A 14,862-nucleotide genomic window follows, 5' to 3' on the forward strand; every position below is an offset into this window, starting at 1 on the left:
CCCGCCCCTGGCGCCGACGCGGAAGGAAGACCCCGAACTACCTGCTTCTCTAAGTAGGTGTATTTTTAAATAGCTTTCAAGATACACGTATTTTTTCCTTTAAAAAACGTCTGTCGGAGCAGTTTTGTTCTCGTTTTGCTGGTCATCCTGTGGTCCCGAGCTCCCGGCGCCTGGGTTGGGGGCTGGCGACCCGTCCAGGCGTCGCTCTCTCCACACATCGTGCAGGCCGCACGTGAGCTAAACGTCCATTTATTTCAAAGCAGTAATAATTTAAAATTATAAAAACCTTTCCGCCGTCGAATGTGCAGGGGTGAGGTTAGAGACAAACGGGTGGGGGGGTCGACGCGTGCCCAGGCTCCTGCGCGACACACTCCGCGGGGAGGGCTGAGCCTGCTCCGGCCCGGGGGGCTGCGGTCCTCGAGGCTCGGCCGGCGGTGGCGGTGGCGGTGGCGGTGGCGGTGGCGGACTCGGGGGTGGTGCGGGGGCGGAGGCAGGCGGGGGTACCTCCAGGCTCCAGCCCCGCCGCGCCGCCCCCTGCCCCGCCCTGCCCCGCCCCGCCGGGCCTGGCAAGGCCCAGGTCCTGTGCCCTCTCTGGAGGCCGGCCGGCGCGCTCACGAGTTGCCCGCTGGGTTTTCGTTGCTCGGCGAGCTCGAGGACGACGAGGACGACGAAGACGAGAAGCTCACGCCGCTCAGGCCCGGGGGGTTGGTGGCCGTGTTCTGTCCGGTGAGGCTCTTCCGGCACACGGGGCAGCTGTCGTGCTGTGTGGGGACAGCGGGGGTGGGGGGGGTGGGGGGTGGGGGGTGGTGAGGGGCCGAGCCTGCGGCGGGGGCGGGGGCCAGGGTTCGGCCTGGGGGCGGGCAGGGGCCGGCTCACCTGCTGCAGCCAGGGAACGATGCAGCCGTCGTGGAAGAGGTGACTGCAGGGCAGCTGCCGCACGCGCTCTCCCAGCCCGTAGTCGTCCTTGCACACGGGACACTCCAGCCCGGAGCCTGCGGGGCAGGGAGCCTGTGACGGCGGAGACCAGGGAACCCCCCACCCAGGTGTCCCCAGGAGGGGGCGAGCCACTTACCTACGTGTTCCTCGGTGACAGGGACGGTGGGGAGGGCCTGGATCTTCTCTTTGTCTGCTGGGGGGGGGCCCGTGTTTTCAAACTGATTGAGGAGCTGAAAGACAAGAGGCCAGAGTGCCGGGAGCTCGGCAGGCAGGCGCGGCCCCTCGCCCCGCGGGGCTCTGAAATGCAAGGCCGGGTTACCTGCAAAAGCACCAAGGCTGTGTTTTTCTGGGGCCCCGGACCCCCCCTCCGCCGAGGCTGAGCCCCCTTGCCCCCCACGCCTGTCCACTCTTCTGCTCATCCTGTCGGGGTCACCCTGCAGCCAGGGAGGCCCCTCCCAGCGCCGAGGGTCCCACCCTAAGTCCTCTCACCCGCTAGAACCAAAGGGCTGGGCCTGGCCGTGGCCACGTTCACCACCAGTTCACCAGCGAAAGGCCGCAAAGTTGGCAGCGTCCCTACCGCACAAGGGCCACCAGGGTCATGGTGAACACCCCATCCCCAGGGACAGCTCAGGAGAACGTGCAGGTCCACACGGGGCCCGCCAGCCTCAGGATGGGAGTTCTGGGGAGCAGGGCGTCCACACCGGGGGCATCCTGGTCCCCAGAAGACGGCGACACCCTGGTGCCCGCCTCGGGGAGGCCACCCTGTACCTGCGTGATGATGGCATCCAGGCCGTTGGCCCCCCAGGCGTAGTCCATCGGGTTTGAGTGCAGGACACCCCTGGGCAGAGAGGTCTGGGGTTCAAGTGGCAGAGGGGCTGGGCAGGGCGCAAGGGGACCCGCCCACCTACTCACCAGGGGCCCAGGCCCAGGCTGGGGATGCTGGCAGGGGTGATGATGCCATTGACCAGCTGCTGGATGATCCTGGAACAGAGCGGGGCCCGGCCTGTGGTCAGCGCCCTTCAAGGCTGGGCACCCCCAGGGGAGGCAGCAGAGGACACACGTGTCCGGCTTTGAAGTTCACGGCGTTTTAAAGGTTGCGTTTTCAACCAATAAGATTTGCAAGCAATCAAACACAAGACAGACCGAGAAAAGTTGTCTCCCTTGCAGATTTTCGGGCCAGCTTTCCCAGAGGCCTGGACGGTGCCCGTCAACGCATGACCACATCTGCTCCCTATTTTACAACCTGGGGGGTGGGGATCCCCAGCCCTGCTGTTTGCAGACGCTCCGCAACGTCCGGCTGGGGTCACAGTGAAGCCCGTGTCCGAGCTTGGGGGGGAGGGGCTGCTACAGGGCAGCTCACGAACACGAGACACCTGGGGGGTCAGGGCAGCCCAGGCTGTGTCCTGGGCCGGAACGGAACAGAGCAGAGCGCGTCGGGGCTCCCCGTGACACAGGCGCTTCTGTGCACAGCCTGGTTCCATCTACGAAGATGCTGGAGGACCCTATGTTCTCTGGGAACGGGGCCCTCAGAAAAACGTTTCCTTTTCACCCCAAGTCCTCTGAACGAGCCTCAGGTTACAGAGAAGCCGTTCCTGGTGCCGACGCCGACACGGAGGGAGCTCGGGGCTTTGCGGTGGAGCGGGGAGGGGGGGGGGGGCAAAACCCACCCCACTTGCCTGCCGCCCTGGGAGACAAGGACCCGATGTGAATCGGCCGTGTCTGAACAGATGGGGATGAGGGAGTCGGGGGACAGACACCCCCCCCCAAGAAGGATGGAAGGCACTGAGTGGACGAGAGGCCCCCCGGGCCACACGGTAGGGGCCCCCCCTCCGCAGCTCTTCAGCACGGTGGGCTCTGCCTGGGTGCACAGGGGAAGCGCCCCGCCCACAGGTCAGCCCCAGAGCTAGCATCCGCCCCTCTGTAACCACAGAACCTTCTGGAGGGGCAGACGGTCAGGCTGGCTAAGTCAGGGTGGGGCAGGCTGCGAGACTCTCGGGAGCGTCCCACCCGCCGGCTGCCCCCAAGCGCCCTCACCCTTCCAGCGTGGGGACGCCTTCGTGCCGGCCGGTGGCCCGTCGTGCAGTGAGGCGGGCGCGAGGCTGCCGGGCGCCATACCGGTGCCGGGAGTGCTGCTCTCTCTCCCGACGGCTCTCAGGGTCCCTGCCCTCGTCGGCCTGCACCCCAGGGGGGAAGGTGGGGATCTCGAAGCTGTCGTCAAAGATGCCGAAAGCAAACTGCCCGTAGCCCTGTGGCAGTGTGAACAGGTGCTGGTCCGCGTTCTGTGAGGGGGAGGGCGATGTGACCACGGGGCGGGGGGAGGGCAGGGCCTTCTGTGGGGAGGAGGGCCGTGGGACCGTGGGGGGGCGGGGCGGGAGCCCCGAGCGGCCACCTGGGTCCCACCTGACCCAGCCCCTTGCCTGGACCCCACGTCTCCTCCGTGTGCCACGGGGCCCCGTCCCAGGCTTGGGGCCCTGAGGGTTGAGGGTGCAGCAGGGGAGCCTTGGCGTGTGTGGGAGAAACGAGGAAGGACAGGTCCCGGTGGTCGAGGGTCAGGCGGGGGGACCGGTCCACACGGGGAGGGGAGGGCAATCTGGGGCCTGACTCACCTCAAACGGTGGCCTGCTCTGGTCCGCGGGGGCTGTGGAGGGGGCGGAACCATTCTCTGTACTCCTGGGAGGACGGGGTGCCCTGAGTCAGGAGAGAGGGAGGCCCTCTCCACCTCTCACCCCTGCCCGCCGCGGCCTGCCCAGCCTCTGCCCGCCCACAGCCCCGCCCACCCCAAGGGGCCTGGGCGCTGCCAGCGTGCACCTGGGCTGGGTTACCTGGTCTCTTCGGGAAGCTCCTCAATAAAACCAGACTCGCATCTGGGGCAGGTGTAATCCTGCGGAGGAGAGGGCGGGTGAGTGCGATCTCGGGGGTCCCGGCCCCCGTGCCGTGTCAGCCGTGCCTGCGGGGTCACCGGACACCCCCACCTCAGGCCACACCGAGCGGCTCCAGGCACATCGGTGAAACTGCTCAGGCCCAGAGTCCGATTTGGCACAGACCTGCCGGGTCTCTGAGATGTCTGAGAGGCCACCGCCTCCGTGTGGTAATGGCCGCAGCCACCTCGACCTGCCCCTCGTGCGGGCGAGGCCTGGGCCCCCAGGCGAGCTGCTGCCGTGCCAAAGGCCATCAGCCCACGCTCCTCAGGGTGACGAAACTTTCCGAGCTTCAAGGCCTCCACTCAGCCACACCAGCTGCTGAAGGCTCTGAAGAAGCCTGTACCAAACAGGCCAGCTGACGCGGGTCCACCTAGCAGTTCCCGACTTGTGCAGACGTGAGACGTGAGACCGTTCCGTGAGAGACTCCCCTTTTGCAGATAAAGACACCTGCCCCGAGCTCCTGAGAAGGTTGCAGGAGGGACTGTGGGGTCACAGGACTATCGAGGCCTCAGTAGCTCAGCTCCCAGGAAGGTGGCCACTGAGGGCGGGAAGCGCCACCTGAGCAAAGGGACCAGCCCGCGGGCGTCCCATGGCGGCATCTCTGGAACATTCCAGCAATCCTAGCGCAGGGCCTGTGACCCCGGGCTGCAGTGTGACCCCACCCCCATTGGCCGTGCCCCCTCCAAGCCCAGCAGCCACTCCCCCCCCCCCAGCCAGGCCCACCAGTCAGATGGGGGAGGTGTAATGTCCCGAGTGGAGGACGGGCCCCAGGGGCCGCAAGGCATGGAAACACCAAAACCAAACAAGTGGGTTGGGGGTTCGCACGAGTGTCCAAAAGCCACCCAAACAGGAAGACACAGACGTGAGCGCAAGCTGTGCTTCTACCTAAGGTGACGTTTTGGAAGCACTGTCCCCGCGTGCCGAGTGGGAGACACAGAGGGGATGCAGACTGTCAAGGAGGGGGCCGCCAATGGCCCCACGTGAGCCACAGGCACAGGTGGCTCAGCAGGCACGGGCCTCCCCGTGGACACCCAGCGGGAGTGCCAGGCACCTGCACCAGGGCAGTGGGTGCCACCACAGCACGCGCCATGTCCCCCCCCTCCCCCCCCACCCCGCCACCAAAAGCAAAGGGGGGGTGGGGTCAAGGAACACTGAGCCGATTGGGGAGGACAGGAAGGAACTGCACCCGCCATAGGAGCTGGGATCCAGAATACAGAGCTCTAACACTTCAACGCCAAAAGCACAAACAACCCGGCTAAAAACTGACCAAAGAATTAAAACAGTTCTCCAAAGACACACAAAGGGCGACAAACCAGCAGAGAGCCGCTCGGCACCGTCAGGCAACGAGCAAACGCAAACCGAAACCCGTGAGACACCACCTCCCGGCCGGCCGCCAGGACCGCGCCACTCGGCCGACTACGGCTAAGCGTCAGCGGAAGTGGAGGAACCAGAACCCCGGCTGGCGGTGGGGACGAGAAGCGGGGCGGTCTGTCTGGAAGACAGGCCCGCGGTCAGTTCCTCGTCAGGTCGACCCCACGGTCACCACACGACCCCGCGACCCCGCTGCCGGGTCCACACCCGAGAGACACGAACACTCACGTCCACGCAACCCCCACCCGCACGCCCACAAATGACCACGTCCCCCGCGCACGCGCACAGATGACCACGTCCACCGCGCAGGCGCACATCCCTCGGCCGCGAGCAGGGGCGAAGCGCCCACACCCGCTGCCCTGCGGACGAACCGTGAACGCACGACACTCAGGGAGGAAACCTGACACGAGAGGCCACACGAGGTGTGAGTCCGCGTGTGTGAAACGTCCGGAACAGGCCCACCCACGGACGGAAGGGGGTTCGTGGGGGCCGGGGGAGGGGAGGGCGAGTGAGGGTGAATGCTAACGGGGACAGGGCTTCCTTTTAGGGTGAGGGAATGTTCTGGAACTAGACAGCAGTGGTGGGTGCGGGGCTCTGGGCGTACGGAAAACACTGACACGCACACTGTGAACAGGTGAGTTGTATCTCAACAGAGCCATCAGAAGGCGCAGCGAGGACAGTGACCCCTGCCCTCCCAAGTGGGGACACGGGGGCAACGGGCAGCTCGGCTCCACCGCGAACGACCAACCCTCGGACTGTTGGCTGCGGTGGAAGACGGCCGCGGGACGCTCTGTGGACGGGCCAGGGCTCTCACTGCCTGGTGCAGCCCCAAGGGGACAGAGGGCCACGGACACGGGCCAGTGTGGCTGCAGGGGGCTGCGACGGCCTCGGTTAGGACGCTGGCAATCGAGCCCTTAGCGTGGCCCCGTCACAGACGACAGCGGGCGTCTGCTCAGGGCTCCCCTTGGCTCGGGGCCGGCGGCAAGGTCCAGGCTCTCTCTGGGCCTGGTGGAGCCCGCCGCCACCGCACCTGCCCTACGGGGGAGACGTAAATCAGAGGCGCGCCCGCCCTCTCCAGCCAGGATGGGGGTGGGGGGGCCTGGGTGAGAAGCTGTCCCTCCCCCTCCTCTCCTCTGAGCACGCCGCCCGCCCCCAGTCTCCATGCTACCCTGGGCAAGCCCGGAAGAGCCGGGGCAGGACCGGTGAGCCAGGCGGCCTCAGCCTCAGCCTCAGTCTGACCCGCTGGAAACAGGCAACCTCTTCTGCTACCAAGGCCGGGCGCCATCTCTGAGCGTCACCTTGGAGCCCCATCCCACGCGGCGCACGAGAACCTCATCCAACTACCTGCTCTGCACTCTCCTCCCCTGCGGTCGGCTCCGAACAAGCTGGCCCGCCACTCCCGCTTCCCTGCCCCATCCAGGCCACCGCCACCTGCCCTCTCTACTCAGGGCCCGCACACCATCCCCCCTGCCGGAGCATTCTCCCCCAGATAGCTACCTGGCTTGCCCCCTCTTGGAAGTCGGGTCTCTGCTCAAACGTCACATCCTGGCCGCAAGCCTCGGTCTCCCCACCTGTAAACGGAGGATGGCCTCAAGCCTAGGGCTCTGAAATCCAGCAGCCACTGAGGACCGGAGGGCTACGGCTCGACAGCTGGCTGCGGTCAGGGCCCTGCCTCCACACTCTCCATCCCCGTGCGAGCCCCACGCTAAGTCCAGATCGGCCTGAGCCACGGGCCACCTGACACCTGGCATTTCAGGAGGGCGCTGCAGCTTCTGCTGGTGTGCAGCAGGGAAGGGACCAGATCTGGGGGTGCCCCAGTGCTCTCCTCCTCCACGGGCACACCCCACCGGTTCCTGTTAAGTCAGACTAGCCAGCAACGGCCATCTGCGTCCAAGCGAGGAGACGCCGGGATGGATGTCTGCCACCCACAGGGCAGAGCCCAGGTCCAGGTGGTGACAGCCCCACTTCCCAGGTGGGGGTCAGCCGGCGCTCGCTGGCCCTAACTTGTGAGCGCCTGTCTCTGATGGTTCCTCACCGTGAATCAGTTACCTCTCCTCCTAGGAGGAGGAGAGGGGATGAAGGGGACCACCCCAGCATCATCAGCAACGGCGGTGGCCAGAACACCAACGACAGGACAGACAAGACGCTAAATTCACTGAGCACTCGCTCTCTGTGCTCGGTCTCTATGCTGTGCCTAAGAGGTGCAATTCAGCCCCTCCTCGGTGACGAGGAGGACCCGGGGGCTCAGACCAGGGAGTAGCCTGCCCAGGTCTCCCAGGGTCAGCCAGGGCAGCCCTCGGTTCACTCAGGCACTCCTTCACACCGCGGCCAGGCGAGCATGATTAAATCAGGGAAACTCGGGCGGGAGGCGGAGAGGTGGCTGGCCGGCCCCACGGGATCGCCTGCTGCACAGTGACCTCGGCCTCCGTGGGCCCCGGCCCCTCAAGGCCCCTCCAGGGGAGGCAGAACCCCAGTGTAGCGCTGCGTCGAAGGAACATGGACTCAGCCCCAGACACAGACGTGATGGGACACCCAGGCCCCTGCTGCCGGTGTTCCCGGCCCGTGCCCCACCAGCCCACGGCCCGCGGGAATGCCCTGGCTGCTCTACATAGCCCTCCTCAGCTGCCACTGGGCAGACAGGTGCCCAGGGCCCACGGAAGGCCCACCCTGCTGCCACCACACCCCACATCGACCCCACCTGTCCCCCAAGCGGCCGTGAGCATCACGCACACTGCTGCATGCCAGGGTGCAGAGCCACGCCGGGATCCGGCCGCGTGTGAGGCCCCCTGGGAGCCAGTGATGCTTACACACGGAGCCCAGCAGGTGTTACAAGCTTCCTTGGTCTTGCCAGGGTGCTTCTGACACCACTGCTAGGGACCGGGACCCCGTGTGACACGACACGTGTGCCCACTGTGCTGGGAGCCCCGCCTCACTTCAGCCTCCCCACAGTGACACGTGACTCAGAGGCCTGGGGTGCCCTAGGATGTGGCTCCGCCCAGCATCCAGCCACCTTTTGGGGGCTCGGCTCACTTCCTGCCCCGCTGACTTCAGACCCTGAGCAAATGCCAGCCCCCTCTGGAGCACCCGCTGTGTGGAGGTGCAGGGTGGGGTCTGTGTCCCCCCGAGGGGCAGCCCACACATCGGAGCACCCGCATTTCTGCAGCGGTGAACAGACGGCTGGTCACAGGGCAGGACCCAGCACGACGCACAGCATCTAGCACGTGGGCACACAGAGCTGTCAGGTGGCCAGAGGGACCCACCTGAGGCCACAGGGTGCCTGGGGAGGCAGGCCCGGCCCCGGGTGCCCCGTGGGAAGGACTCCACTTATTCTGCTAAGCATCAGGGGCCAGGACTCCTCGAGGCCCCTCGAGGGGCAAGGACAGAGGACGTGTAGACTGAGGCATAAAGAGAGCGAGGGCAGACGCCCACCGCCGCTGGGCGCTGACCACAGGCTGGCTTCCTCCCCTCAGCGCCCTCCAGGTCCAGGTCCCGCCCAGTCACACACTCAGGCCGTCCCTGAGAAGGAAAGCAGTCGCCAGCAACGAGAAGGCGGCCTGAAGAGGGCCATCGGAGGCACCGCCTGCGGCGAGGCGCTCGGGGCCGTGGCACAGGGGCGGATACGACCCCGGACTGCCACCCGCTCAGCCCCCCTGGTGGGAACCTGCACCTCCTGGCGGGCCCCAGGGTGCCAAGCACAGCAGGTGGCGGCCCGTGGACGCTGCGTTTCCACAGCCCTGCAGTCGCGCCACACGACCCCGCACGTCCACCTCATCCCAAGAGCTGCCGTTTCCTGGGCAGGTTCGAGTCTGGGCTTGTGTGCCAGCCTCGGAGGCCCTCAAGCCAGCCGGCCTGTCTGGTTCCTGCTCCCACATGCCCTGCTCCGGCTAGGCTGCCAGCCATTCCCCGTCCTGGGAGCCAGGCACTGGGCTCCCCCCTACATGTGTGCTCCCACCGAGCGGGCACAGGTTATCTCGTCAAGCCCATCTTGCAGGCGAAGAAACGGAGGTCCAGGGAGGTCGAGCACCTCACCCAGAGCCACACGGGCGATAAGAGGCACAGCTGGGTGTGGCCTCAGCCCGACCCTGCCGAGAAGCACCTGAGAGCGGGCCCTATCTCAGTGCCTAAGGAGGTGCCACGATGGTGACAAAAATCAAAAGTAAGAACTGCACAAAACCCAGCCCCAACGCCCTAGAGCAGGCCAAAGTCAGGGCTACCTCCTGTGAACCGTGCTGGCTGGGACCTGCCACCGCTACCAGGTTGAGGGCCAACCCTCTCCATCCCGAAACAGCAGGTGCGCCCCTTACTGGTAAACAGTCACCCTGTCTACCGGGCCTCATGGAACCCTTCAAACCCACAAACGGGCACCGGAGTCCCTTACTGCCATTTGCTAATTTCACGGAATTTGCCAGCATTCCTAACTAAATATTTGCCAATCGCTTATTCAACACTGGCTCCCTGACCAGCCTATAAACTCTGAGGGCAGAGGTCAACGATACCTTGTCACCACCGGATTCTTGTGCTGAGGCAGGTCCTCCCCAGCCCGGTGGCAGCTGCAAGAGATCAGGGTGCTCCGGGTCCAAGGCCACATGGCCAGGAAGCGGGCACACCTGGCCAGGCCCCAGGCCCTGTGCTGGCCCCAGGAAGAGAGGCCCAGAACAGCTGGCTATGCAGACCGCCCAGCCCCAGGTCCCCCTCGGCTCCGGGCAGGCTGCTCTGGGGAAAGCCTGGGTCCCAGGGCCTGTCCTGGGCTCACACCAGCCGCAAGGGGCTGCGTGCAACTAACTCAGGCCGGTGAGCTGTCAGGCCACCAGCCGCCTCCTGCCGCGGTCCCGGTCGAGAACGGAGCTGGGGCTGCAGAAAGCCGGAAAAGGCAGAAGCAGGACTTCCGGGAGGCTAGGGTGAGGCAAGTGTCGGCTCCCCCAGCGGGTGCTCACAGCTGAGGTTTCGTTTTATTTCTCCCTCCTCTCTTGCTTCTGGAAGCCGCACCTCCCTGCCTTTTCTCGCCTTCTGGGCCCAGGCATTGCTCTCTGCTCCCAACCTGACTTGAGCCCACTTCCTTCCTCTGTGGCTGGGATGATGCCCATAGACTCCTTCCCCCGGCCCCCTCCTCCCAGGGGTCCCCACTGCTGGCAAAGGCAGAACCGAGTCTGGCTTTGAGACGAGAACAGCTTCCACCCACCACCCACCACCCAGGCGACTGTGGGGAGCATGCGGGCCAGAGATAAAGTACTAGGAGCACCTAGAAAGTGCTCAATAAATCCTCACCACCTGCAGGGCCTCCACCATCCCACACCTCCCTCTTCCTGCTCCGTGGGAGCTGGCCCAGGGGCAACTGTCAGGATGTCAGGGCCACAGCTGGCCTGCGCTTCCCCTGGCTTCATTTTTCCCACCTGTAAAATAGGAAAGGGTCGAACTAGACCGCCGCTTTCCCTGTGGGCCTGGAGCAGGGGAACACGGGCCCCATCCTAGACCTGCTAACTAGGAAGCTCCGGGGCGAGGAGCCTGAAACACTGTACGTTGAACAAGCAGTCCCCTGCCGCACCACACGGTTTGGGAAACGCCGGCCTAAAGGAGAAGGCAACACCTGGCCACAGGCGGGCCTAAACCCGCCCCCCAACCCCCACTCCGGGGAAGCACAAAAGCGCAGGCTCAGGTCACAAAAGCCTGCCCGGGGCTGTCAGGCCCGGGCCAGGTACACAGCCGTCCCGTCTCGACATCGGGAAAGCAGGCGGGAGCGCTCGGCGGGGCGGCCCGCAGCCAGGCGCCCGCAGCGCCGACCACGCGCCCCGGGAACGGCCCCCGGAGACATCTCCCGGGGTCCGATTCCCCCACCTCCCTCCTCCGGGGCGGGGCGCCGAGCGCAGGTCACGCGGCCTCTGCGGGCCTCAGTTTCCCCGTCGGGGACCGAGCGGCCTCCCCGCCGCGCATCTGGGATCATCGGTCCCGCTGCTTCCCCGGGGGTGGGCCCCGCCTCCGGGCCCCCCGCAGAGCCCCGGGCCAACGCCGCCCGGGCCTCAGTTTCCCCGGCGGGGCCAGCTCGCTTCAGGCCAAGGGAGAGAGAGCCCCCGCCCGCCGCCCCGGCCCGCGCCTCACCGGCAGGCGCGGCACGATCTCGACCGAGCAGCAGTGGCAGAAGTACCGTCCGGGCTGCGGCGACGCCTCGGCCATGGCCACTGCCGCCTCCTCCGCGCCGCCCGCCCCCCGCGCGGCGCCCGCCGCCCGCCGCCGGCCGTTTGCTGCTCCCTTGCCGGCCGACGCGCCCGCGCACGCTCACGCAAGGCACGCAAGGCACGCACGGCGTGGGGTGGAGGAGCGCGCGAGAGCGAGGCGGGCGGCGCGCGCGGCAGGCGCCTGCCCGGGCGACGGTGGTCGCGGAGGGACAAACTCAGTGCGGGCGCCTCTCTCACAGGGCTCCGAGTAAGGGGACGGAGCCGGGCCTGGAAGCCCGAAGACGGGGCTGGGAGGGGCGGGGCCGAGTCACCTTGGCAACCCGGAGCAGGGAGCGGGGGTGTGGCTGGGGGCGAGGCCCGGCTCCGAGGAGGCCGAGGGGAGCGGCCTGCGCGGGGTGGGGTCGAGCCCCTCCTCTTCTCCGAAAGGGGCTAGGCTTCCACTTCCCTCGTCGGGTCTTCTACCCCAAGTGCCACCTTTCTGTCCCCCCGCCGTCCTCACTGGTTCTGGGCACCGGGCGCACTGTCACCTCCGGGCCTTTGCGCTTGCTGTGCCCCCGCCGGGTGCACCCCAGACACCTGCGTGGCTTGCTTTCTCGTTTTCTCAAGCCTTTGCCCTTCTCAATGGCACTTATTCCCGCCTGATGAACCATAGAGTCGGCTCCACAGTGGAAGGGGTGTTTATGTCTTGTTCCCAGCCGGACTCCTAATAGCGCCTGGTAACAGGTATTCCATGAACACTCGTTGAATAAATGCAGGGAGACCCGTTCCTGGGTCGAAGGAGGACTGCCCTCTGTGCCTCAGTGTGACCCACGGGATAAGACAGCACAAGGCCTGCGGGGTGTGGCCTTGTTTTTGAGAGCAAAGAGAACCTAACCACTCCCCTCGCCAAAAAATTAATCAGCAAAAACTGCACTATCACCTGGCACAGGCCCGGAACATTTCTGAGGTTAGTTCCAGCCCAGTCATGAACTTATTTCTCTCATCTACTCAACAGAACGTTCATGGGTCACCTGCCACATGCCACACTTTGTGATGGGTGGTACAAGGACACAACACTGAACGCAACGCAACAGGCAATGAAAGTGGCTCCGTGGCTCAGGGAGACAGAGCTGGATGCAGGCACCCCAGCCCCGTGAGGCTGAGCCAGAGGATGGGTCCCTAAGTAGTACTGGCTCTGCCTGGGGAGACAGCCAGGGTTTCCTAGGGGAGGGGGCATTTGAGCCAGGGCTTTGAGGAATGAATAGGAGTAGGTTGGAGTTGGGCTTCCCGCAAAAGGGGGCACAGGAACCAGAGTGTCAAGGCATTAAAAATTGGAGCCTATGTACAAAGGATCTTGAATGTCAGGGTAGGGACAGGGACTTCTCTGACAGTCAGTCTTGTCCCCCTCAAGGTTCAGGGGTGATTCCAAGCCATTCCTGGTCTGGCCACTAGAGAGTATGCGGGTCCCATCACTGGGAATCCAGGAAACCCCAGATCCAGGGAGGGCAGTTCATTTCAGGCCACTCAAGCCCAGCCCCTAGCTCATTTCATACCACCAACATTCATTCATTCATTCATTCATTCATTCATCCTGTAGAAGTTTATGAGGTATTGAGCAAGAGGCCTTACAACCATCAGGCCTGTGTTCAAATCCCACCAAGTCATGCTGGCTGTGTGACCCTGGGTAGGTCACTTAACTCCTCTGTGCAAATGGCAGAACCCACCTCCCGGGTTTGGGGATTGGATGAGGCTGGGAGCACACATGGGCACACACGGCACTTCCTTGGTCCTTGCTGGCCCCCCTGGGTGGGCCAAGCTGCATCCCACCTCGCGACCCCTGTCTGGTCATGCCCTCTGCTGGGCACGCCCTTCCCACTGTCCCTTCTGTTTCCTTGCTTCTGTTTCCGATCCCTTCCTGAGGGAGCCCCATCCCATACTGCACCCCGCTGCCTGGCACCCTCTTTCCTTCTCCTACAGCTATCCCCAAATCCAGGAGTTATCAATGGCGTCTCCCAATACGTGAGGCCAGTACTCAGCATCTAGTAGATGCCCCATAGATTCTTGAATAAACGAATAATTAGTGAGTGCCTGCTGCGTGCCAGGCCCAGGCAGGGTTTGTGTACTGTAAAACTAAGAGCTAAGTACGTGCTGGGCCTGAAGTTTACTCCTCATGCAAGCACCACGATGTGAGGAAAATCAAGACCCCCATTTTACAGTTGGGGAGACTGAGGGCTCAGACATGGTCATGCGGCAGGGCCAGGACTCAGGCACAGGCCATTGCGTCTCTGTGCCCTCTGCATGGGCTCTTGCCTGCTGGCTACCCTGGGGCTGTGGCACTGGAATGCAAGCACTCAGGCCGTGTCTGCAAATGACCCGGTGTCTCTGCACTTCTGGGGCCCTCAGGTACCCACTTCCGGCCCCGTGGCTACCTTGCTGCCGTTGCTGCTGCTGGGACAGGCCTGGGAGGGCGCTGATTGCCAGGCACAGTGAAACACAACTTGAGGGTTGCCCAGCACTTCCCGAGAAAGGCTCTGAAAGTGGATCGAGGAGGTAGGTGGCACCTGGGCCCTACACATACCCCCCAGGACAGGGCCATGCCTCCCTCCTCAGACTTCCCACAACACGGTTGTGCTTCCCCCTAGACACTGCAAGACAAGGACCAGCCCCCCTCCAAGACTCAGTCTTTCATCTGTAAAGTGGGTCTGCCTCCCACCTCCCAGGGAGGCTGCCTCCGCACGTGGCGGCTGTGATTATAGTCTCCCAGCTCTCTCTAGTTGCTAGACCTTTCACGTGCCTTCCCCTTTGCCGGGAGCACCCTTTCCTTCCGCCGCGCTGAGCCGGGGGCCTCAGGGGCAGAGGGGAAGTTGCCCTGACACTGTGCACCCTTGAGTCTCCGCCTTGGGCGGGTGACTTCTGCTCTGGCTAGGGTTCCTCGCCTGTCACCCAGGGACACAGTAGCTTTGTCCTCTGTGTGGGGAGATTTCAGGAGGTGGAGCCTGTACAAGGGCAGGGGGCCCCCCCTCTCGTAATCCTCTCCCAGGTCCACTCTGTTCCTTTTCTTGTGGCTTTGTAGTGTGTTTGGATCTTGATTTGGGGCAAGTGACCATGTTTGAACTTCTTTTCTTTCTCATTTATTTTTCCAGATGAGAGTTAGAACGGTCTTGGTTCGTTCTCAGGAGGGACCAAGCCATGGAGATTCTGATGGGAGCCACATTCAACCACCAGAGAGCTGGTGGCATTAAGTGGCCTGTCCTGGGCCAGGGGGCAGGTGTGCCCTCATGTATTCACCTGCTTAGTTCAAATCAAGCCTCAGGGAGGAGCCTTCGGGGACTTCGGGGTTGGAGAAAGCGAGTTCCCGTGTTGCAGGCAAGAGACTGAGGCACCAAGCAGGTAGGGCCACTGGCCCACCAGCCAGGATTCCTACAGGTGTGAATGTGCCACCGTCTGAGTACGCAGTTTTTGTCTTTTAAAAATTTTTATTTGTG

The 14,862-nt window shown here is 64.5% G+C and overlaps 1 protein-coding gene across 5 annotated transcripts; it reads right to left on the bottom strand.

Annotated features, from left to right (window-relative positions):
* Nucleotides 1–510: 510 nt before the first annotated feature.
* Nucleotides 511–11,479, bottom strand: RNF126 (ring finger protein 126). 5 transcript variants are annotated; one of them, XM_042927711.1, is made up of 9 exons: nucleotides 11,322–11,479; nucleotides 3,759–3,817; nucleotides 3,543–3,624; nucleotides 2,971–3,182; nucleotides 1,849–1,917; nucleotides 1,705–1,774; nucleotides 1,073–1,166; nucleotides 877–992; nucleotides 511–761 (listed from the first exon to the last, which is right to left on the bottom strand). In XM_042927711.1, exons 1-9 carry the CDS (start codon nucleotides 11,394–11,396, stop codon nucleotides 612–614), a joined length of 927 nt encoding a protein of 308 aa, XP_042783645.1. In that variant the 5' UTR covers nucleotides 11,397–11,479; the 3' UTR covers nucleotides 511–611. The 5 variants fall into 5 exon arrangements, with proteins under 5 accessions (XP_042783645.1, XP_042783643.1, XP_042783646.1 ...); XM_042927709.1 differs by having other exon boundaries at nucleotides 2,971–3,215; XM_042927712.1 differs by having other exon boundaries at nucleotides 3,543–3,606; nucleotides 11,322–11,478.
* Nucleotides 11,480–14,862: the final 3,383 nt, after the last annotated feature.

Source organism: Panthera leo, chromosome A2 (assembly GCF_018350215.1).
Source record: "Panthera leo isolate Ple1 chromosome A2, P.leo_Ple1_pat1.1, whole genome shotgun sequence".
Classification (NCBI taxonomy): domain Eukaryota; kingdom Metazoa; phylum Chordata; class Mammalia; order Carnivora; family Felidae; genus Panthera; species Panthera leo.

What these genes read in the sequence shown, in the direction of transcription:
- RNF126 (XM_042927709.1), bottom strand. Translation starts at nt 11,396, where the DNA reads ATGGCCGAGGCGTCGCCGCAGCCCGGACGGTACTTCTGCCACTGCTGC. An exon ending in TGTCACCGAGGAACACGTAG is followed by an intron (nt 993 to 1,072) that starts GTAAGTGGCTCG and finishes CCTGCCCCGCAG; the next exon opens with GCTCCGGGCTGGAGTGTCCC. An exon ending in TCGTTCCCTGGCTGCAGCAG is followed by an intron (nt 762 to 876) that starts GTGAGCCGGCCC and finishes GTCCCCACACAG; the next exon opens with CACGACAGCTGCCCCGTGTG.